General features: G+C 39.6%; 1 protein-coding gene across 4 annotated transcripts in view; it reads right to left on the reverse strand.

The window, feature by feature from the left end:
• atp2c1 (ATPase secretory pathway Ca2+ transporting 1) overlaps positions 1-25,186 on the reverse strand; it is a 56,588-nt gene that overhangs the window by 1,994 nt on the left and 29,408 nt on the right. For 3 of the 4 annotated variants that reach the window (XM_008112768.3, XM_008112765.3, XM_008112767.3), the window contains 14 exons: positions 23,809-23,906; positions 22,784-22,879; positions 22,607-22,696; positions 13,435-13,539; positions 12,423-12,579; positions 11,436-11,606; positions 9,898-9,995; positions 7,887-7,937; positions 7,184-7,350; positions 5,877-5,945; positions 4,547-4,663; positions 2,636-2,783; positions 622-717; positions 277-418 (listed from right to left, as the gene is read on the reverse strand). In XM_008112768.3, the coding sequence (XP_008110975.2) occupies positions 277-418; positions 622-717; positions 2,636-2,783; positions 4,547-4,663; positions 5,877-5,945; positions 7,184-7,350; positions 7,887-7,937; positions 9,898-9,995; positions 11,436-11,606; positions 12,423-12,579; positions 13,435-13,539; positions 22,607-22,696; positions 22,784-22,879; positions 23,809-23,906 (1,605 nt within the window). Of the gene's footprint in view, positions 1-276; positions 419-621; positions 718-2,635; positions 2,784-4,546; positions 4,664-5,876; positions 5,946-7,183; positions 7,351-7,886; positions 7,938-9,897; positions 9,996-11,435; positions 11,607-12,422; positions 12,580-13,434; positions 13,540-22,606; positions 22,697-22,783; positions 22,880-23,808; positions 23,907-25,186 lie in introns of those variants that run through there. The other variant, XR_009999664.1, reaches the window with a different exon arrangement.

The following is a 25,186-nucleotide window of genomic DNA, read 5'->3' on the forward strand; positions in this document are numbered from 1 at the left end:
GCTTGATAAAGAAAAAAAAATGTCATGAAACTGCACCCCAAAAGGAAGCAATCCATAAACCTCATTTCAAATTAATATGCTAGTTTCCAATATGGTATTCTGTTCTTTGGTGTATGTTTTGTTATAATTGCTAGTGACTGTTTCACATTTGAATTGAATATACATTTCATCCATTTGTGGATGTTTTGCAAACACAATTGACCAACCAAAGAATGCAAATTTCTAACTGTATTTTTTCACAAAATTCCAACATAAAATAAATAAAACCACCCTTACCTAATATGCTTAGACTCTCTGTCTGAAAAACCTTTTGAAGAGGAGGGAAGTAGATTACTAATAGTTGCCCCATTATAGATCCAAGAACCGCATAACAAAACATTTTGTTGCTGCAGAGTCCAATTTCAAACACAGATTTAGTCTAGAAGAAAAAAAATACTGAGTTATTGCAATTAAAAAATCAAATTAAAGCTTAGTCTATATAATTGATTTTCCTATTGAACTTTCTGTGAAACTATTTGGACCAGGTACATTTTTGAGGTACTTCATCTGTAAAAGTTTGAAAATTTGCAGGTGATGTCTGAATCCTTAACTACTACATATCATAAAATGTAGGTCACATACCTGAGATCTGGAACTCAAGGCATTGAACATATCAAAAAATACAAAGCAAGTGAAAGTCATTGTTGTGTCTCGAGGTGTTATGACATTGTCTCGCAACTGCAAAGAGAAACCAAAAGATTTAATATATACTGTCGCCTAGGAACATAAGCTAACATTTCAGTACTTTAATATCATTTCCTGCCCCACTCAAAATACATTTAATCCATGTATTCAATATATGTATTTTATGATAAAGTGTTTTAATATATGCTTTTTACTGTATGTATTTTATGGTGATGTTTTAATTGTGTTGTGCCCTGCCTCAAGCTGTGAGGAGAGGTGGGTAACAAATAAAGTCTCCTTTTTTCCTTCTTATTTCATAATTTCAAACAGTCAACTAGATGTATTGATTTCTATTTTATACTGTTCTCAGACTGTACATGATTTCCAAAGGTATCATTTTGATTGTGCTTTTCCTGCATGGCACGTGGTTGGATCAGACAGCTCATGTGGTCTCTTCCAATTCTATTATTCTATGATTCACAACAGCATTTGCACAATCAGATTGTCTATATGGGAATGTATGGTTGATTTATATATGCCAAGCCAACTTTGCCATCATACCTGTTAGTTTATATCTTAAATGGATGAGTAACCTATTCAAAGTAAAAGCTATTCCAGTCACCTTCAGTTGCTACACAGATCTCTCCACAGTATTTATACGACATAATTCATTTAAGCACCTGTTGTGCCTAGGTCCCATTCTATAGCTTCTGGAACTTGGGCAATGACTGGTAGCCAGTTTCCATCATACATAAAGCGGTGGGGGGAGTATTATCATAGTTGTTGCCATCTTTTATCAATACTGTACGCAAAAACCCTCTTAACCTGTTAAAGCTTTATAATGCATTTAGAAGATAAGGCAGCAGAATTGCTGATTTACAACAGCAAAGTGAGTTTAAATCTGAGCTCGGTTTGCTCCAAATGAGCCATTAACATGCATTAAGGAAATTAACGAGCTAATGTAATGCAACAGCTAAAAATCTGAGTAAAAAACCTCACAACCTCTGAGGATGCCTGCCATAGATGTGGGCGAAACGTCAGGAGAGAATGCTTCTGGAACATGGCCACACAGCCCGAAAGACATACAACAACCCCAATCTGAGTATAGTTTAGAAACCTGGTTATTACAAATCTTTACTCAGTTGTCAAGCTCAGAAGGAGGGTTGTACACAGTAATTCATTCGCAAACTACCCAAGGAGTTGTAAGCTAAAATGATTCATAGTTTTTTTGGTGAAAGGGTGAATATTTTTGTTAAAGCATAAATGTATTACAGGAAATAAAGGTCATTAGAAATCATTTTTACTTGATGGAAGATATATTTCCACAATAAAAATAAATTGTCGAACTCATAGAATTATATGAAATACGAAATTTATGTCCATGTCCACAAAGTTTCTCTGCCCAGAGGTATCAGAGGTCATAATCTTCCTAAGAATCATGTATTCCTATGGCTAATAGACTTCAATAAATAATGCCAACATTAAGTCACTTCCCTCAAGTATGTTTTATTCATCATACACAAGGAGCTAATAATTTAAGATCAGTTAGAAGTTTGAGCGTTTTAAATACTAGATCTGATTCTATTGTCATTACTTCATTTGGTGCTGAAGAAATTATTTGATAAAATTGACTGGCATTTTATTTCTCTGACTTTAAATTCTTTTAGTTTAAAAAAGCCATACTAATTCATGCTACAGTAGACATATCAAAGTGCATATATACTTCAGGAGGATTTTATCCTTGTTTAATTTATTAGATTCCAAACGTTTTCTAATACTGAGATGTCTTTCTATTTTAAAAGCAGGCTGCCATGCATGTAGAAGCTACAGGAAATCCGAAGTTTTTTTCAGCCCACGAAAAGCACTGAATTAGTGACATAGTCCTCTAGATCAATGTCACAGTTGATGCAGTTTTAGATTTGCAAATGATATAAAATAAATAAATTTAAAAATAGATATATTTTTATCATACCTCTCTCCAGAAGACAAACAATGTTCCACATACAATAATGATAGATGAAACTAATATTTTGACAATTAGGTTTCTGGTCAAAATGCTGTCCTTGACATTTCTTGGAGGCTTCCGGATAACATCTTTATCTACAGGCTCAACTCCAAGGCTAAGAATAAAAAAAGCAAACAATTTTTATTGTTTTTTCTTAATCTATGCATATAAAACCAACTAATACGGAAAAGTGACCAAGTCATAATCCTCAATACATATTAATTTTTGCCAGTAGAAAAAAAAAATTACTTAATTTCATGGTGGAATATAATTTGATAAAATTTGTCTCAAAATAACCTACAAAACCAATCTTGATTCATACATTCATTAAAAATGTCAAACATCCCCCATCATTACCCTGAAACTTCATTATAACGATTTTGATACAAAAGCTTCAAATATAAGCAAAGAAATGTTCAATACAACCATTTCTGGACAATTTCTTGACAAGTGAACACAAAACCTAGCACGTTTACATGCTAGAAATAACAAGATCTTTACCTGGATTAGAAAGCAGAGATTTAGAAAAAAATGGGATGGGAAAGTAGTCCACATTTTTCAAACTAAATACAAACAAATAATGTAATTCTACAAAAATGACAGATTTTGTACATAAGTACTAAGTGCACTTTTGTAGAATGATCCATTCGATCCTATTAGGGCTTCTGAAAATCTGAAGCAACCTCTTGATATGTTGTTGGGCTTTTATATATTATGTTATTTGGAGCTTGTGGTCCATGTTCCTCATTATTTTAAAATTCAAAATTAAACAATTACATTTATAGTTGTATCCTAAGTAAATCTACAGATTACTCCTTTATCATGCTGACCTCCTTTACTTGGGAAAGACTACTACACAGAGCAGTGGGGTCCAGCCTTTGGTCTTCCAGGTGTTCAGGACTCCAACTCTTAAAAGCCCTGGCCAGTTTGTCCGATGATCAGGAATTCTGGCAGCTGAAGTCCAAAACACCTGGAGGACCAAAGGTTGAAGACCACTGATAGAGACTATAATTCTCATTCACTTTTAGAGGCCATGGTGGGCAATTTTGCCTTATCAACCTCCCCAGATAGTTTATATCTAGGGGTATGAAAAAGGTCAGAGAGGGGGGTCTGGTTTTCTACCTCCCTGACTTAAAATGTGTGTGTTATGAGAGAGAAAGAGACAGAGACAGAGAGAAATGGTCAAATTCTGCACGCTGCATGTAGTAGAGCACACAAAGGGAATTTTTAACATGAAAAAATGGAGAGAGGGACACATGGTGTGTGTGAGCCCCCAGACTTCTGGATATTGCCCAAACTGCTGTTTAAAAGGAATGTTTAAAATGAACACATTGATAAGAAGACTGATACGCATCAAACACATTGTACTTCAGTCTTCCAAAAGACTGAGCATTTAATGGTGCAAAAGAATATTTGGCAGTGTATTTGTAATGAAATCATTCTGCTCAGTCATACATAATGAGGTAGATGAATAAAACAATATGCCTTACAAAAATATGGTAGTGAATGTAAAGATGGCCAACAAATCACCTTAGACAAGGTGAATAGTGTATAAATAACACCTCCCTCAATAATTAAGACAATATCTGAGAATTTCTTGCTTAAGAAAATCTTATGAAATTAATGTCAACAGGCGACTTGACAGCACATACACATACACATATTCTATATACTATACACATAAGAGACTGGGGCGAGGGAAAACAGAAGTTTAATCAGATTGTCCAGAAAACAACATGCACAAGAACAATCTAAGTATATGTCAAGATATTAGAAGTACATTCTAAAACGAATTAACTACAAAACAGAACAACATCTGTCAAGAATATTTGTTCAGTTAGCTAACAAGCTGATACAAACTTTTAAAGAAAGTGTTACCTTTGAGCTGGAGGTCCATCCATGATAATGTTGATCCACAAGATCTGCATGGCATTGAGAGGATTAGGAAAGTTCATTAAAGTAGCCAATGAGATTAATGTCAATGCAGCTATACTCCTGTTGAAAAAAAGTTGTTTTACATACCTGTCAGCATAGCACAGTGTTTTATTTTGTTTAAGGAGATTTGAGTATATATATTTTAAGCAAAGGTAAGACACACAGCCATCTGAGTAGCAGGAATTCTCATACACAGTAGCAGTTAATTACTTTAAACAGATCATGCAGGTTAGTGGGAATGTTATGCCATACAATAAAATCAAAGATTTAATATTTAGTCTAGTTGGGTAAATCAAACCTCACAGTAACCTTTGCTGTTAAGAGGATGAATCAGTGACTGTTTTCCCTACCTGGTAAGAGGTATTATTTAATCAGTACAAAACAGTAGTTTAGGTTGTAGGGCATCCCAAAAGTTCATCAAACAGAACAGTACAAATAGCACCAGTTGTCATTTTGAATTTACTAAACCTGAACGCCCAATGAAACGCCATTAAAGAATTTGCTCCTACACTTCCCAACACACACTTCAATGTCTGAAATGTTAGGCCTGTTTCTAGGTATATATGACCTGCTCACTTTAAAAATAGCACCAGATTTCCCCTATCAGCTCTAGTTTTTAACATGCAAAATATACGCCATTTTCTATGTGCTCATCCAGATTTAGTGCAGTCTGTCCAATGTAATCAGCACCCTAAATAACCCCAGGTAAAAGCTTTAAAAAACCAAGATATCGAGAATTTTTTGTTGGGCTGTGATATCTTTTACAGACAACATTTATCCTATTATAATAGGAATGTTGCTTAAGATATTTGTTTCATATGTAAAAAGATTGCTTAAAATGCTTTTTAAAAATGAATGTGCTTATATATAAGTACCATATATGCTCCTATATAAGCCATCCTCACGTGTAAGTCGAGGACACGTTTATAGTAAACATTATTTTAACCTGTTCTCGAATATCCTGTGCGTTTTAGTAGCAAGAGACAAATATTTAACTTCCATTATTTCATGCAGTAAAGGGTAAGTAAGATACTCCACTCTGTTATCTACAATTAGTTATATGCCATTTCTGAGATGTGACATTTAATTTTTGTATTAATACTAGAAATACGCCTGAGAAAGCCTGTGCAATTGTGTTTGTGTGGTAAATAGTGTGCCATTTAGAAACTGCCAGGCTCAATCTCATTTGACTTAATCAAATAATGTTGATGCAGTTAATCAATCAAGCAAAATTAATAACAGGAAGTTTCTGACATTACAGTGCAGAACTTACGTGCTAAGTTGAAATCTAACGAAATTTTTAATGTTATTATAAATCCCTTTACCCTCTTCAATGGCAGACCTGAAACACAAGAACCAAGAGAAAGAAAATTTTATAAAGAAAAAAGGATGTAATGGTTGGATGGCATGCTGAAAATGTATCTAATATAACAGGAAAAGAGAAATATTACTTCTTTGGACTGCTGTTTTTTTAAAAAGCCGACATTATGTTTTGCTGCGAAAATCCAGCAGCTCATACTAAATGTATTACAGACAAAAGGGAAAAGAATCAATAAGAAAATTAGTTCAGATCAATATCAATAGTTACAAACACAGTCAATAACCCCCATGGAAAACTACCCTTGCTTTGATTGTCTAAAACTTCTTTAGGCGTAAAAGTACTTTTGGTTCACACAAAAAAAAGATGCTTCGAGTTTATTGGACACCCTCACGCTTTTTGAAAAAGAAATGATCTGTTGGTAATGTAATCCAGAGATTACTTCCTTGTGCCATATGATGTGGGCAGACTCTGGTTATTCCTTTTTACTTTGAGACATTACATGAAGCCCCCCACAATGATGGTAAAACATCAAAATATCTGGGCGTTCCCTGGGCAACGTCTTTGCAGATGGCCAATTCCCTCACACCAGAAGTGACTTGCAGTTTCTCAAGTCGCTCCTGACATTAAAAAAAATTGCATTAAAACAATCTTTGACATTTGTAGGTACACATGTATGTTTAAATTATATGTTACAACTTGGAATTTAACTGATGGACAGCATAGAAGTGATGCTGCATGTGCTCACTGTTGCTGAAACAAATTACGGTTGGCCTTTTGCATTTGTGATCTTAACATTTGTGGATTTAATTAGTAAAATCTCTTTAGGAATCTCTAAGTCTGCCAATGTGACTCTGTGGGACAACTTCTGGCAGAGGTTATATTTGAGTAGAACAGTAAGCCCGAAGAGCTTTGTAAATTACAGAAATAAGGTAATCTGACATTTATTACTCTGGTTGTGCCTGCATGGTACAAATTTGAATACTACTTTACTGTAGTAACAAATAGTTAACTTTTCAGATCTAATTCATGGCTACCTTCCTTTCTTATGAGTAATGAACACTATAGATAATTGAAATAAATGTTTATACTACTTTCATGACATACATTCATGAAAATAAATCTGCTTATATGATTGTGAATTTCAGCAGCAAAGATGGGTAGATACTAAACATTTAACAACATGGCAGATACATATTTTAAACTCAACAACTGACAATACAACTGTTAGCATACAAAATGGGAATGTAAACTAAACTTACATTATTGTCTGGAAGTCATCATCCACTAAGATCATATCAGCTGCTTCTTTACAAACGTCAGTGCCAGTCTGTCCCATTGCCACTCCAATATCTGAAGCCTTCAGGGCAACAGCATCATTCACTCCATCTCCAGTCATTGCAACTACTGCACCATTATTCTGTAATGACTAAAGGGAAAAAAATACAATTAATCTCTTATTGAAATCCAACACTTCATAGATGACCTTTCACAAAATATACTTGCAAAATCCCTCTCTCTGGACAGCATGGATGATTAATCTATCACCAATGGAGTTATCCCTGTGTGCCAACTCACATGCTGACAGGACAACACTCTTGGACATTTTAAAATGTTCATAATTTGATTCCATGTTTTCTATTTTAGTTCAAAACAGATGTTTCTCTTTTTCTAGGTTTACTTCTCCATCCAACTTCATTATTTTGAATCAAGTGTATAAATGTTACACACTAGTTGAAACCATATATTCCAAGGTTCTACATAAGCATACTGTAAAGCACCATTCAAAGTACAGGTGCTCCTCGATTTTCAAAGTACTGCATCACTTCGGTTTAGTAGCAGCTTCCTCTGGAAGAAACCTAATTGCTTTCATTGCAATATTGAGCTGTGATCATTAAAAATTCTTGAATCATTTCAGAATTTGTTACTGTATTTTATTTCTAAAAAACACACACACACACATACCTTAACAATCTTCAATTTATGTCTAGCACTGGCTCTGTAGAACACTGCCACCTGGAAAACAGTAACACTTGAGCTTAAAAATTGCAAAGTTATATGTCTTAATTATAAGTATTTCTAGTTTATTCTGCTTAAAACTACTCTGTCAATGACAGCAACAAGATCTGGCATTTGTCAAGGCCTTCAGATCTAAAGGCCCACTGCTTTTATATTGTTACAATCTAGACTTCTTTTGAAATATTTCTCCTATAATTTCTGCCAAAATGCAAAGTTCTCAAGAATGACAATGCTCACACATGAATCAGATTAGAAGACTGTGGTATTCTTTTTAAAAAACTGCAAATTAATAAAGATCCACAATAAGATGCATTAAATATTACTAACATGTATTCAGAGCAACTTAGAATCATAGAATCATAGAATAGTAGAGTTGGAAGAGACCTCATGGGCCATCTAGTCCAACCCCCCGCTAAGAAGCAGGAAATCGCATTCAAAGCACCCCCGACAAATGGCCATCCAGCCTCTGCTTAAAAGCTTCCAAGGAAGGAGCCTCCACCACAGTCCGGGGGAGAGAGTTCCACTGCCCTCACAGTGAGGAAGTTCTTCCTGACGTTCAGGTGGAATCTCCTTTCCTGTAGTTTGAAGCCATTGTTCCGTGTCCTAGTCTGCAGGGCAGCAGAAAACAAGCTTGCTCCCTCCTGCCTATGACTTCCCCTCACGTATTTGTACATGGCTATCATGTCTCCTCTCAGCCTTCTCTTCTGCAGGCTAAACATGCCCAGCTCTTTAAGCCGCTCCTCATAGGGCTTGTTCTCCAGACCTTTGATCATTTTAGTCGCCCTCCTCTGGACGCTTTCCAGCTTGTCAACATTTCCCTTCAACTGCGGTGCCCAAAATTGGACACAGTATTCCAGGTGTGGTCTGACCAAGGCAGAATAGAGGGGGAGCTTAACTTCCCTGGATCTAGACGCTATTCCTCTATTGATGCAGGCCAAAATCCCATTGGCTTTTTTAGCTGCCGCATCACATTGTTGGCTCATGTTTAACTTGTTGTCCACGAGGACTCCAAGGTCTTTTTCGCGCACACTGCCGTCAAGCCAGGCGTCCCCCATTCTGTATCTTTGATTTCCATTTTTTTCTGCCGAAGTGAAGTATCTTGCATTTGTCCCTGTTGAACTTCATTTTGTTAGTTTCGGCCCATCTCTCTAGTCTGTCAAGATCGTTTTGAATTCTGCTCCTGTCTTCTGGAGTGTTGGCTATCCCTCCCAGTTTGGTGTCGTCTGCAAACTTGATGATCGTGCCTTCTAACCCTTCGTCTAAGTCGTTAATAAAGATGTTGAACAGAACTGGGCCCAGGACGGAGCCCTGCGGCACTCCACTTGTCACTTCTTTCCATGATGAAGACGACGCATTGGTGAGCACCCTTTGGGTTCGTTTGCTTAGCCAATTACAGATCCACCTAACCGTAGTTTTGTCTAGCCCACATTTTACTAGTTTGTTTGCCAGAAGGTCGTGGGGGACTTTGTCGAAGGCCTTACTGAAATCCAGGTACGCTACATCCACGGCATTCCCTGTATCGACCCAACTCGTAACTCTATCGAAAAAAGAGATCAGATTAGTCTGGCATGACTTGTTTTTGGTAAATCCGTGTTGACTATTAGCAATGACCGCATTTGTTTCTAAGTGTTTGCAGACCACTTCCTTAATGATCTTTTCCAGAATCTTGCCTGGTATTGATGTGAGGCTGACCGGACGGTAATTGTTTAGGTCGTTCTTTTTTCCCTTCTTGAAGATAGGGACCACATTCGCCCTCCTCCAATCTGCTGGGACTTCTCCTGTTCTCCAAGAACTCTCGAAGATAATTGCTAGTGGTTCTGAAATAACTTCCGCTAATTCCTTCAATACTCTTGGATGTAGCTAACTTAACTTAAATAGTTTCTTGAAGCAATTATAAAGAACTAAAACCTTATAATACAGTTTCCACTTATTCGTGTCTACTCCACTAAAAACTAACCTTAGGTGCTATCTGTGAAAGCTGCTGTATATCCAATGTGTCGATTTCTTCACCAGAGATTGACTGAGAATTTTTGGAATATAATCCTAAACGACTAGCTAGAAAGAAAAAAAGAAAACAGATCATTTTGCCTGTGGAAGAATACAATGGAGCACATAGAATACAATGGAGCATAATGAAGAGCCCCAACAGCTAAATGAGCAATCGGAATGTAAAAAGCATTTAAAGACCTATGTCTTCTGGCAGGCCTACTCAAGACAGTTTTAATTACAAATTTTAAACTTGCGTCTTATGTTTAATTTTTGTTCTGTGCATTTTAATATGTATTTTGTAGAAATATATTTTAATATGTGTATTTTGTAGAATGTTTTTAGATGATTGCATATTTCTATCCATGTTGTAACCTGCCTCGAGCCACGAGGAGAGGCGAGAAATAAATAAATAATTATTATTATATGTGCATGTACAATTAAGAATTCTAGATTGTAATTTATTACTTACTTGTGACATTAAAATTGCAATGAACATCTGTACACAGATGCCAATGTTCCTCCCTCTGCTATACGATAGGAAGGTTTAGGGTACATATTTATAATTTCAAATATTTTTCTGCAGTTTCAACACCAGAATTGAGTTAGCATCTATATTATATATTCAATGTTACATGCTAGTAGAAGCATGAGAAAAGAGTAGAAGTTGTATATACTAATTAGCAAAGAGAGGATTAAATTTAGCATGAAGGTTCTTTCTACTTTGTTGGACTATGATTGATGAGTGTTCTCATTACATGCAGAGCTCAAAGGGGTTTTAGTTTCCACTGCAAATGGCTGTCCTCTCAGTTGTGAAAATTAGACTGAAACAGAGTCTACTCATATTAACTTTTCTACAATAGCCTTCAAGTTTGAGAACATAAGAGCCACAGGCTACCTTGAAGCTTCAGTGGAGACGAGTGAATAATGAGAAGACAGGTACAGTCAGCATAAGCCAGAAGCCTCTTTGAATTCTACCATCATAACCATGCTCTCTTCCCTCAAAGTAGAAAATGAGCTTTTATTGTAGTAAAGTAAGAGATTAGGTATTGCCAGAAGACATCAAAATTATATTAATTACTGTTGAGTGTGCAGAAGACAAAAGGAAAAAATAAACTCTCTGTAAAGTTTCAGTCCAGAAACATGATACAACCTTGATACTGTTTCCTAAACTCATGAATAAAACCTTTTAAAACACAAAACAAAATCCAATTTGCAGCTCTGGGTCATGCAAAGGGGTTGCACAAGCAGACTGAGAACTATTCTTTGAGTGTTTCCCATTATATGAGATTGCTTTAAATCTGTCCTCAATTTGCCATGTGCTGTGGGCTGCCTTTTCTTTGGCAAACAAAGCTGAATGCCCACCTTAGACTTATGGAATTGTTCTGATGGTTCTTTGGATCCTAGTTTCCATTAAAAATCTGTGGAAAGATCTGATTTTCCATAGATTTATTTGCACTGCAATTACTAACTTAGTATTTTACAGAGGAAAAAATAGTCCAGTCATACCAATGGCAACAGCAGTCTCCTGTGAATCTCCAGTGATCATTTTTATTGCCACTCCTGAAGTAATAAGTGCTGTCACCGCTTCTTTGACACCGGTTCTTGGAGGATCAATTATTCCTACCAGACCCAGAAAGGTCAGCTGTCCAAGCTCAGGACCAGAAGCTAAGGCCAGAACTTTGAAAGAAAGAAAGAGCTTACTGTCAGGTTTACAACACATTTAAAACATCAGAATTATTAGCTAGTCTTTGCCAATCTTTGGAATGACTGCTTACTAAATACATCTACCCCTGCCCTCCAAAACAATATGGTAACTTCACACATTTTTCTCTATGTGACTGGATATAAAAAGCAGGTCTTCCCACATAAATAAATGTCATTTTCATAGAATGCAGTCAGTGACATTATGGCAGAGAAGAAATATGTATTTTTCCAACACAGTCGTTGTAGAAACAGAATAGTCGTATAGATTCTCCTTTCCCCTTATATTTTAAGAGTTCATATTTGCTGCTCTCTACATCCTGAATCAGAACCATAGTAAGGTTGCAAGCATATACTTGCTACTCTAAAAGCGAGCCACACTGAGGTCAATGGGTCTTACTTTTGAGTAGACATGTGAAGGATGTGAGTAGCTCTTTGTTTCTACTGAAAATAATAGAATTTCACTCATTAACACAACTGATTTAAGGTTTTTTCCCAACACATTATCTTCCAATCTCCTTAACATCGGGCTATTTTTCTAAGTGACAATAACTAAATGCATTTTTTTCAGTTCTACAAATCTCATACTGCAATCTAAGAAGTTAAGACAAAGGCTTTCTGTAAAAAAATAAATCTAAATAGTGTCAATACAACTGGAAAGCAACACACAATAGGCACAAATACAAAAATCTATTCACAGTTTAACTGGAACAGTTTACATTGAGAACAGAATGCATTTTTTTAAAAGGCTGCTCTCGATGTTGTGGCAACAATACTGCAATATGGTGTTACCTCTAAGTCCTGCAGAGCCCATTGATGATTTCTCTTGCTGATAAAGATCTCTTTGTTGTTGACTAAGAGGTAAGTTATGTCCTTTGCTGTTGTATGTTGTACAATATCGAATCACTTCCTCATAAGCACCTTTCATGAAGCAAATTTCTGGTTTGTCCTAAAAAAGAAACCTTTTTAGCTCACAGAGCTCTGTCTTTTGTCTCAGCTCTATCATTACGTAACTTCAAAGCTTTTTTAGTTTGCCAATAATTGTTTCTAATCAACATATAAATCAATGCTCTAATAAAGGCAAACCACGATACATATAATTTGCTTCATTAACTACATAATATTCATACTTGGTGGGAGGGGGGAGAGTCTGAATGTTATTTCCTGGATTGTTCTGTGAATATATAAGTGCACACACACATGAATACATATACACAGAGTCAGCAAAAATACTGCTCCATCATCCAACTTAACTATACTTAAAAATCCTGCAAGTATGGGCTGGTACAAAACAGAAATCTTAGAAGCCATTTTCTTTACATGCTCACATTTTATTTATGTTGCATCTCCAACAAGGCTTATATCTTTAAAACATTTATAGGATAAACTGATTACCAGTATGTTTTTAAGATCAAAGAAGTCAAAAAGTATTTATTCTCTAAAAAGTGGCATTTATCAATTGCAGAAAATACTTTTCAAGTATATTGGCCCTCTTATATCCACAGATTCGACTATTCATGGTTTGTAAATATTCCCCCCCAAGAACAATTCCAAAAGGGAAATTTGGACTTGCCATTTTATACATGGGGATGCCATTTTATTATATCATTGTATATAATGGGAATTAAGCATCTACAGATTTTGGGTTTTCACATGGGCCAAACCTCTGCAGATCCCAATTGTGTCTTCCATTTGAAATTATAGCAGATCTATCTATAAGCAGACCCTATTACTGCACATTAAAATGGTGGGATATAGTGGGATACAGGAAACTGTTGAAGTAAGAGTGCAGAAAATTTTATACCTGTTGCGTTCTATGTACACATTTAACAGCCATCCATTTCTGCTCAGAGCTGAAAGGATATTCTGCTTTTCTTATGTAGTCCTGTTGAATTCCATCTAAACCCATCTATAAGGGAAAAAGAACACCTGCTGATTCAATCCATGGTTTCTGTAGCTAAAGTATCTATATAATCTATGTTATGATTGAGCCTCGTGGCTCTGTTTCTGACAGGCGTGGACGTAAGACTCCTCGAGAGTCGGATACTCTCGAGGAGCGAGAGAGAAAAAGACTGCGAGACATATTTGCAGCACCATCTGACGAAGAGTCTTTCGAAGGGTTCACGGAAAGAATGGAGGAGGGGCTGGTTAGCTCAGAGGAGGATGAGATGGATTGGACTCGGGTAAGGGAGGAATTGGGGGCCACTGGCCATGATGGGGCAGAAGATGAATGGGGACCTTCAGGATTAGACCCATGGCTTAGCTGGAGGGATGGGACGGGATCCACAGCTGGAGATGCTGTTGGGCGTAGTCAGAGGTGTTCCAGCTCTGACGAGGAAAGTGATGAGGAAACGCCCGGGTTAAGGAGGACAGCTGACAGTGATGAAGATTTGTAACTGGCATAAAATGGGGCTTGGGAGCAATTGCAAATTGCGTCGGGCAAGGTAATCTGGGCAAACGCTTGGGATTCGTGTGTGTGTGTGGGACGCTTCCCTGAAGACTTGTGTACTTTCCTGTGCTGAGACGTAAGTTGATTGGAATCCAGGGTCAGACGGCGGGAGGGATTGTGTGGGCATTTGTTTGTGCAAACCTGTGCTTACTCTTATTAGCTTGACCTTCCGTCGTCTTCTTGACGGACGCCATCTCCTGCTTTGAGAACTCGGACTGAACTGACCACGGCTTGTCTTCCCCCCCTTCTTGGACTTGGAAAAACTACAAACGTCTGCTTCTGGCTTTGATCTACGGAACGGAACTGGTCTACTCTACTGCTAAAATCCCTGGCTGAATCGTTCGTGTTGGAATCCTGTCTGCTGTGTGTGTGTGTGTGGGAGCGACGCAAGTTACTCTAAACACAGTGTTGGCAGCAGAGAGGAATCTGCTGCCAATTAGTTGCATTCTTTATCTTTTGTTCCTTGGCTTTCGTTTTGTTTATACCCAGGCTGAAGAAAGCAGTTTGTTTTTACCCGGATTAAACTCCGGTTTAATCCGGTTTATCTTTTGAACATTTACTTTTGCCCCTTTTTGCTCCTAAAGGCAAAAATTGCCTGGCCCTTGTGTTTTACGGGCATTTTTGAGTTCTGTAATCTAATAAACTCTGTTACTTTGAATCTTGTGGCGTTCTGTCCTTGACAGATTGCCCGACGCCCATAAAAGGTTTATTGCAGCAATAAACCCGTCAGGAAGACGATGGATGAGTTAAGAGCCAAATTAGACCAATTGCAAACGGCTGTTACCGCTAGCCAAACAGCTCATGCCGTGAAAGGACATGTTTTGACTCCTGAACGCTTTGACGGAACCAGGTGCAAGTTGCCAACCTTTTTGGCACAAGTGGAGCTTTATTTTTCTCAGCTCAGTGCTCATGCTTTTCCCACAGACACTAGCAAGGTGGCCTTTATTTTGAGTTTGTTGACCGGTCCCGCAGGACAATGGGCCACTAATTTAATTTTGGGAAATGACCCAGTCAAGGACAATTTGAATAATTTCAAAAAGTTGTTAACTGATACTTTTGGGGATCCTCTCCGCACGGAGAACGCTGGGTGGGCTCTGTATCGGTTGAAACAGGGAAAGGGGACTGTTTTGGATTACTTGAATAAGTTTAACCTGTATCGCCACCAGCTGGATTGGGGGGAAAATGCATTCATGCTTTTATTTACTGCCGGGTTAAATGATATGCTCCAGGATGAACTAGCACGCTTGGAGCCGGCTGAAAGCTGGGACGCCTTAGTAGCTAAGGTGCTGCGTTTAGACGCAAGGTTCGAGGCTCGTAAACATTCAAAAGCAATGTGTGCGCCACCCATGCATGGAACCAGGGCACCTGAGGTGATGGGGGAAGAGCCCATGGAGCTTGGGGTCTTTAAAAAGCTGTCTACAGAGGAAAAGAGCCGTAGGAGGCAGCTGGGCTTGTGTTTGTACTGTGGGAATGCTGGGCATTTTGCCAAAAGTTGTAATGTGAAACCTTCCCAGCTTTCGGGAAAAGGCCAGCCCTAGTGCGACGTGAGTCCAACGCACTAGGGCTCCTCAAGCAGTCAACTGAGGGGAGGAAGCATGTTTTCGTACCCATTACATTATCTGTTGGGGGAAGGGAACTTGTTTCTACTCTGGCACTGCTGGACTCAGGGGCCACGGTCTCTTATGTAGATATTGAGTTTGCTAAGAAGCATGGCATTCCTAAGGTGCGCAAAGCATGCGACGTGTGGGTGGAAGGAGCAGATGGGAGACTGCTGGAGACTGGGGTGGTTAACCAGGAAACCTCAGCAGTAACGTGGGAGGTGCAGGGAGTAACGGGAACGTTTGTGTGGGATATTACGAGCTTGCCTAGATATGATGTGATCCTGGGGATGGATTGGCTAGCTGTAGTAAATCCACAAGTAGATTGGGCAACACGTAAAGTGATTTTAAAGAGGCAGGATTGTTGCACTCTAAATGTTACTCATTCTGATATGGAGGGAGTGCCTGCCGAGTATGGGGAGTTCTCTGATGTATTTTGTAAAAAAGAAGCGGACAAATTACCACCGCACAGGCCATATGATTGCGCCATCAAGTTGGCAGAAGGTGCGAAACTGCCAGCAGGGAGGCTGTATGCCTTGACTGTACCGGAAAGGCAAGCTTTGCGGGAGTTTCTAGATGAAAATTTAGCCAAGGGGTTTATTCGCCCATCTAGTTCTCCAACTGCGGCACCAGTATTCTTTGTAGCCAAAAAGACTGGGGAACTTAGGCTGGTCTGCGACTATCGGATCCTAAACAAATACACCATTCGGGATAGGTACCCGCTCCCTTTAATCTCGGAACTGTTATCAAGGGTGCAAGGGGCTAAGGTCTTTACCAAGCTTGACCTGCGGGGGGCCTATAACTTAATCCGTATACGGGAAGGGGATGAATGGAAGACGGCATTTAACACGTGTTTCGGATGCCACGAGTTCCGAGTCATGCCTTTTGGGCTTTGTAATGCTCCTGCGGTCTTCCAGAGGTTCATGAACGATGTGTTCAGGGACCTAATTGACCAATTTTTAGTGATTTATTTGGATGATATCTTGATTTTTTCTAAGGACGAGAAAGAACATCGTCAACATGTCAAGCAGGTTCTGCACCGACTGCGGGCTAATGGGCTTTTCGCCAAGGCTTCCAAGTGCGTCTTTCATGTGCCTGAAGTGGAGTTCCTAGGTCATGTAGTGTCAGGTAGGGAACTTAAAATGGACCCACATAAGGTTGACGCCGTCAACTCATGGCAGGAGCTGAAGACTAAGAAGGATGTACAAAGGTTCTTAGGTTTCGCTAATTACTACCGGGAGTTTATTCCGAATTTTGCAAAGCTCACGGTACCTTTGACGCAGCTTCTGCGCAAGAAACAGCCATTTGTGTGGGGGCGGGAAGCTCACGAGGCGTTTCTACAACTTAAGTCTAGTTTTCAATCGGACAACATACTAACCCATCCTGATGTTGACAAACCGTTCGTGGTAGAAGCGGACGCTTCTAGCTACGCGTTGGGGGCTGTATTGTCTCAGAAGGATTCCTCAGGGACCTTGCGTCCCTGTGGATTTTACTCGCGGCAACTAACACCCTTCGAGCAGAACTATACCATATGGGAGAAGGAGTTGTTGGCGATTAAGGTGGCGTTTGAGGTGTGGCGGCACTGGCTTGAAGGGGCACGGCATCAGATCGTGGTCAGGTCTGATCATAAGAACTTAGAGCACTTGCAAACAGCAAAGAAGTTAAACCAGCGTCAAATCCGCTGGGCTTTGTTTTTCTCCAGGTTTAACTTCAAGGTGCAGTTCGTGGAGGGGAAGGCAAACTTGCGGGCCGATGCTTTATCCCGCAAGCCAGAATTTAAGACCAATGAGCAGGTAGTATGTCAGACCATCTTGCCTACTGCCTCGCTGTGTGTTGTAGATAATGAGCTCGGGTTACATGACCAGATCCTTGAGGCTCAGAAAGATGATGTGTGGACTCAGGAGCAACTGATGTTGCTCTCAGCAGGTAACCGTACCATACTGCCACATCTCCAAGATCAAGACGGGGTATTGGTGCGTAGGGGGCAGGTTTACGTACCAGTGGGGGCCCTCAGGTTGGAGGTGATTAGAGCCCACCATGACGAACCCATGGCTGGGCACTTTGGCAGGTTCAAGACCGTACAGCTTATCACCAGGAGCTACTGGTGGCCAAAGATGCGGCAAGACATTCTGCGCTTTTGTGACAGCTGCGCCGTTTGCCAGCAGAGTAAGACGCCTGTTGGGCGCCCTAGAGGGTTGTTGTCGTCTTTACCTGTTCCGGAGAGGCCATGGCAAATCATTTCCATGGATTTCATTTCAGATTTGCCTAAGTCTGGGGGTTATACTTGTATTTGGGTGGTGGTGGATTTATTTAGTAAACTGGCTCATTTTATTCCTTGTTCAACCATTCCGGCGGCCCCTACGTTGGCCTTACTATTTACAAAGCACATCTATCGCTTGCACGGAGCACCTGAGGTGATTATTTCCGATAGGGCTCCGCAATTTGTGTCACGCTTTTGGAAACATTTCCATGAGTGCTTGGGGACTAAGTTAAACGTGTCGTCCGCCTTCCATCCGCAAACGGATGGACAGTCGGAACGGGTTAATGGGCTCTTAGAGCAGTATTTGCGTTGTTTTTGTTTAGATCAACCCACGGCTTGGGTGAAGTGGTTACCGGTGGCGGAATTTGCTTACAACAATGCGGTGCACACGTCTAGTCAGCATACGCCGTTTGAGCTTACTTATGGCTTTCACCCACGGGGAGGTGTGGCGCCGTCGACCAATGTGGTCTCTTCGGACCCTGTGTACCGCTCTACGGAAATGGCTGCATTGCATGATGTTGCCCGTCGCTTACTGTTGGAAGCTAAGGCAACGCAGAAGACTCAGGCTGACCGCCACAGGCAGGCAGGGGAGGAGTTGGAAGAAGGGGATTTGGTGTGGTTATCTTCCAAACATATTAAACAGGCTGGGGGAAAGTTTGCGCCTCGGTATTTGGGTCCCTTTCCTATCGTTAAAAAGATTTCTTCTGTTGCGTTTCGTTTGCGTTTACCGTCTAGTTTAAAGGTCCATCCAGTCTTTCATCGTTCGCTGTTGAAACTTGATACCTCTAGTCGTCGTGGTGCTATAGCGGAGGGTATCACTGCCACTTCTCCGCCGTCGGAGGAGGAGGCCTTTGTGAGAGGGGATAGTGTTATGATTGAGCCTCGTGGCTCTGTTTCTGACAGGCGTGGACGTAAGACTCCTCGAGAGTCGGATACTCTCGAGGAGCGAGAGAGAAAAAGACTGCGAGACATATTTGCAGCACCATCTGACGAAGAGTCTTTCGAAGGGTTCACGGAAAGAATGGAGGAGGGGCTGGTTAGCTCAGAGGAGGATGAGATGGATTGGACTCGGGTAAGGGAGGAATTGGGGGCCACTGGCCATGATGGGGCAGAAGATGAATGGGGACCTTCAGGATTAGACCCATGGCTTAGCTGGAGGGATGGGACGGGATCCACAGCTGGAGATGCTGTTGGGCGTAGTCAGAGGTGTTCCAGCTCTGACGAGGAAAGTGATGAGGAAACGCCCGGGTTAAGGAGGACAGCTGACAGTGATGAAGATTTGTAACTGGCATAAAATGGGGCTTGGGAGCAATTGCAAATTGCGTCGGGCAAGGTAATCTGGGCAAACGCTTGGGATTCGTGTGTGTGTGTGGGACGCTTCCCTGAAGACTTGTGTACTTTCCTGTGCTGAGACGTAAGTTGATTGGAATCCAGGGTCAGACGGCGGGAGGGATTGTGTGGGCATTTGTTTGTGCAAACCTGTGCTTACTCTTATTAGCTTGACCTTCCGTCGTCTTCTTGACGGACGCCATCTCCTGCTTTGAGAACTCGGACTGAACTGACCACGGCTTGTCTTCCCCCCCTTCTTGGACTTGGAAAAACTACAAACGTCTGCTTCTGGCTTTGATCTACGGAACGGAACTGGTCTACTCTACTGCTAAAATCCCTGGCTGAATCGTTCGTGTTGGAATCCTGTCTGCTGTGTGTGTGTGTGTGGGAGCGACGCAAGTTACTCTAAACACAGTGTTGGCAGCAGAGAGGAATCTGCTGCCAATTAGTTGCATTCTTTATCTTTTGTTCCTTGGCTTTCGTTTTGTTTATACCCAGGCTGAAGAAAGCAGTTTGTTTTTACCCGGATTAAACTCCGGTTTAATCCGGTTTATCTTTTGAACATTTACTTTTGCCCCTTTTTGCTCCTAAAGGCAAAAATTGCCTGGCCCTTGTGTTTTACGGGCATTTTTGAGTTCTGTAATCTAATAAACTCTGTTACTTTGAATCTTGTGGCGTTCTGTCCTTGACAATCTATCTTAAGTTGTTTTGTTTTAGTGACAAGAAGTGCTCTTCAGTTGGTTTGTTCCTACTCTATATTCATAGCATCCAACAATTATGTTACTGTCAGTTGTTCTGACAGAAACCGTGGGTAAAAAGGAGATATTACTTCACTGTAGAATATTAAATTAAAAATAAAATTATCTCAGACGTACGGGCAGGGGGAGGGAGTGAATGTATTGCAAAGGGGTGGTGACTCAATGCCAAATGTTAGAACATCTCCTGCCGCAGCTACTCAGAGGTGGAAAGTTCTGGAGTTCTGAAGGGAGAGGGACCAGAACAATGAGAGCTCTCCTTCAAGATGAAGCAATTACAGGAGGAGTGACAAGAAAATCAAGTGCAAATTCATCAACCATGCAGTAGCAGATCCACCAGGTGCATGGGTGAATATTGATCTGCAAAGTCCTCATTTCCTCTTTTAGTGACATGCAACCCATCCATTTAACATAGACCTGTATGTTTAGTTCAAATTTTGTTTCAACAGAGCTTATTATCAAGTACGTTCACAATATATTTTTATGTTCTTTAACACTGTCCAGAACAGCAGTCAGTTACACTGTAATAGTCAGTACAGAATATTTTGCCAAATCTTAGATATTCTTCCAGTGTCGGAGTAGTCAACCCACTTCGGACAGTTCTGCAATGGAGTAGAAGGGGATGTGCACTTTAACGGAGGCTACATAAGGATGGGAAAAGTGTGATTCTGCAGCTGTTGCCAGACTACCAACTCCTGGCGTTCCTCAGCATCTGCTCTGATGTCTAGGGCTGAATAAAGTTGCAGTTGACCACCAACTGAAGGGATGCACTTTGCTAATCTCTGACACAGAGAACCTTCTCTGAAAAAATCTGATGTAGATCTATACAGAAGTGCCTCCTCAAAATATAAATGGGAGGTTACTATTATTAAATTTTGACCAAGATGGGTAAGAGAAAACATAATGAAAAAGTATTGTTACAGATATTCAACTTCCACAAACAGACTCAAAATATGAGTACAACTGTAAATCAAAGCAGTATTACACCATTTTAAGGTTACAGTAATGTAAATCAAGCTGCTGCTGCTATTACCATCATCATTATTTATATCTTCCATTTTCTCAAGAATCAGCACTCAAGGAAGCTTACATTTGGTGTAAAAAATACACCAAATGTATATATATATATTAAAAATCATTGAAATATAACTACACTGTTAGTAACAGAAAAAACAAGTTGACACACAGATTTCTTTAAAAAAAATTACAATGCATCCTAGCAAAAGGAGGCAATTTTATTGTTACCACCACCAGGATGCCAGTAGAAAACATAATTGACAGTGTTGAATCAGCGATTTACTATCTCCCTGAGGAAGAAGCGGAGGAAATAAGAGGGAAAACAGCAATATCCTGAAAAAAGCAAAGCTTCCCCCAGCAACAGGGGAATTCCAGACAGCTAACCATCAAGTACTAGTTAACACCTCCCAAACAAAGGATGCCCCTAGGCAGCAACAGTCAGGATTTGTAGCTGTAAGGCTACTCAAGGCTAATCAAGTTGGCTAATTGCAACATTCACCCTTGCTTCAAACAGACAAGAGTTCTTTCTCCCACCCTGGACATTCTACACATATATATACACCCCACTTTCTTCATTTCAAACAGATCACTGAACAAACCTCTGAGGATGCCTGCCACAGATGCAGGCAAAACATCAGGAGAGAATGCTACTGGAACATGGCCATAAAGCTAAAAAAACTCAGAGCAACCCACAAAGCTGCATTTATTATACAAGATACAAATAACAACTTATTATTGTGCAATATAGGCAAAATGCTCAAATAGGCCAAGCATACATAGGCTTATCAGAAGTGTCAATAAGATTAATGACATTCCCACATAAGTCTGCAATCCTAAACAAGGCAAGACTTGAAAATCATTAGAACAAACTCCTACCAATGAAATGTAACTAAAAGTGGGTCAGATGAAAATCTTCATGCTGACTGAACAACAACAACAAACAAGAGATTTTCACTCCGCTTACTGCAGGTTGTTTATTCTACATTTTTGGCTGAACACATGAACTCCACCTCCCTAGCCACATTCTGATCCAATTCACACTGCATTAAGTTTCCAACCTATTTCATTTATTTCATGCATTGCACATTTTCAAGACTTGCACCAACACAGAAACAAAAAACATCCAGCATAGAATTTTTGGGATTTTTCAGCCCATTTTGAAGCTATGGAATTTCTTGAGAAATTTCTCAAATTTATAACTCAAAGAGAAAACAAACATTCTTTATAGTTATCTATAAGATTTATCTTGCTATATGTACTCGCCAACAACAGCTGCCAGGTCAAAGTGACAATGGTTTTATATTCAACTGATTGGATTTTGCATGCTCTGCTCAGTATATTATGATACATGTATTGAGTTTTTGCACTGTGTGAGCTTAGATTAACTCTAGCTAACAAAAGTTTGTGATACAATATGTCCAAGGTATCCAATCATTCTTGTTTCTACTTTAACAGATCATCACAAGGAACATATTACAAACCACCTATTCCTTTGGAATGCATATAAAAAAAACCCAGTCTTTATATACCAGTAAGGACTCTGTTGCACATCACAACATGCCACCTACCTTCATTGCAAGTGCAAGTAAAGCCCCTTCTGTTGGTTTTCCCATTAAAGTGTTGTTCCGAATTACAGCATCATTGCACACACACCCAGCCTGTAGATGGGAAATAAATAATGTTTAAATAATACACAGATGCCTATATTTCAGGAAGGGAAAGAGCATTTCTATGCAAGATCTTACCTCAACAATTCTGCTAACAGATGGTTTATTAAATCCATGAACAATATCACCTTCAACCATGACTTCTCCAAACCTATTATACCCCACTCCAGTAACCTGAGACAAAACAGACAATACAGAGATAAGGGGGCAGGGAATCAGAAGATATTGATTGTGAAATAGTAATGCTTAATGCTCCTAATGAGCCTTTTAAAACTACAAAAGCTAAAGCCTGGGCTACAGACAAAAATAAAGAACATCCAAAAGCACCCTGGGCCTAGTCCCTCCAGATTCCAACTGGAATGGCTTTTCACAACAAAGATAAAAGAAAAGCAGCTAGGTTGACCTCAACATGTCAGGACCAAGCCGCTTCTAAACTTAAATCCCCAGTCCTTTTTTCCTTGGGTGCATTTCAGTTTGTAAGCCTAAGGACAGGGACGGTTAAATTCACCATTCTAAGAGTATTTTTAACTAAAGGGAGTGGTATAAATGTTTTTTTAAAAATAAACAAATGGTTATAAGATCTCTAGAAATCAAAAGATGTGGCAATTGTAATTGTTTTTTTTCATGTCAGGAACGACTTGAGAAACTGCAAGTTGCTTCTGGCATGAGAAAATTGGCCATCTGCAAAGATGTTGCCCAGGGGACACCCGGATGTTTGATGTTTTTACCATCCTTGTGGGAGGCTTCTTTCATGTCCCTGCATGGGGAGCGGAGCTGACAGAGGGAGCTCATTCACTCTCCCCAGATTCGAATCGCCAATCTGTCGGTGAGCAGTCCTGCCGGCCCAAGGATTTAACCCACTGCGCCACCGGGGGCTCCAGGGTTTATAATGAAAGTACATAGACTTCAGAGAAAATATCGGCCAACTTGTCACAGACACAACTTCATTAATAAATTACATATGACAATCTGGCTTCGTTTTAGACCATCTCATAGTAGGGTTTTCAAGGCAAACAACATTTAGAAGTGGCTTACCAGTGATTTCTTTTGCACAATATTAACATTTCAGAAAAGATGACAAGAAATGAAAATTCACTACATACCTCAGCATGCAGTCCATCTGCTGTAAATATATGGGTAACAGTCATTTCATTCTTTGTCAATGTACCAGTCTTATCAGAACAAATCACATTGCAGCAGCCTGAAAAGCATGAATGAGGTTATCATACAGTGATTACGGTATGTTTAAACAAAATGATTTCACCACAGAATACCTGGGATTGGAAACATATTTGATGACTCTAACTCAAAACAAAGAGGCCTACCTCTATTCTGTTTCTCCTTTACAAACCCCATTTTAGTGCATGTTTTGATAAAATCTTGCAGTCCCACAAAATCCCTTAACAAACACTACTTATTCAGTTTTAGTCTGGAATACATGGTGAATATTGATTTTAAAATAGTCACCTAGCTATCAACAAGACAAGACAATCAACATCAATAAGTCTGGAATGAAATAAAAGCTTTCTCAAGACAGCATGCAAAAAAAATCAACCAGGAACATAAAAATGAATGAAACAAGAGCAGTAGAAAAATTATAAAAGAATATCATATCAATTGTACAATTATATTGTAGAATATATAGCATATATTTTAATTGAAAAGCAATCTGGAGGAAAAAAAATTGTCATGACTGATCAAAAGGAAAATGAAGGCATCAAATACATCCCTCAAAGATACACTATCTCAAGTAAATCACCAAGAAGCCTTTTACTCTCATACACTGTGATCTTAATGGTCTTTTCTTTTCTGATGGGCACATGAGGAGAGCCATGACAACTGATCACAAAGTTTGCAAAAATGGTCATGAACATAGGAAATCTTTTAAGTCATTTGGCCGAACCGTTTTGGATGTTAAATGCTAATAAAATAATGTTATTCACATTTATGTGCAATTGATGCAGAATTGGAAATTATAAGTCCTATATGTTTGGGCCCCTAATTAACATCTGGAATGCAGCATCTTGCACCAGCTAAAGCAGTGGTTCTCATCCTGGGGTCCCCAGATATTTTTGGCCTCCAATACCCAGAAATCCTAACAACCGATAACCTGGCTGGGATTTCTGAGTTGTAGGCCAAAAACATCTGTGCTCCCCAGGTTGAGAACCACTGAGCTAAAGCTTCTGCATCACATTCAAAGGCAGGCTCATTGACAGCAACAAGACCATACTTTATTATGATCATCAGATCTGATACAATCCAGGTGGTTGCCAAGCAAAAAGAAATAAAGAAAAAGATAATACAGCACAAGGACAAACAATCCTGCTACACAGAGTAAATCAGTATACATATATACATCAACAACACCTAGAGCATGATGGCTGTTTCCTAAACAAGAACTAATTGCAATAAAATGAATTTCAGACTTCAAGATGGACATTTTGGTTAGATGCACATTCTATATAGAGAATGGACTCTTTT

The sequence above is a fragment of the Anolis carolinensis genome, chromosome 6, assembly GCF_035594765.1.
Source record: "Anolis carolinensis isolate JA03-04 chromosome 6, rAnoCar3.1.pri, whole genome shotgun sequence".
Classification (NCBI taxonomy): Eukaryota; Metazoa; Chordata; class Lepidosauria; order Squamata; family Dactyloidae; genus Anolis; species Anolis carolinensis.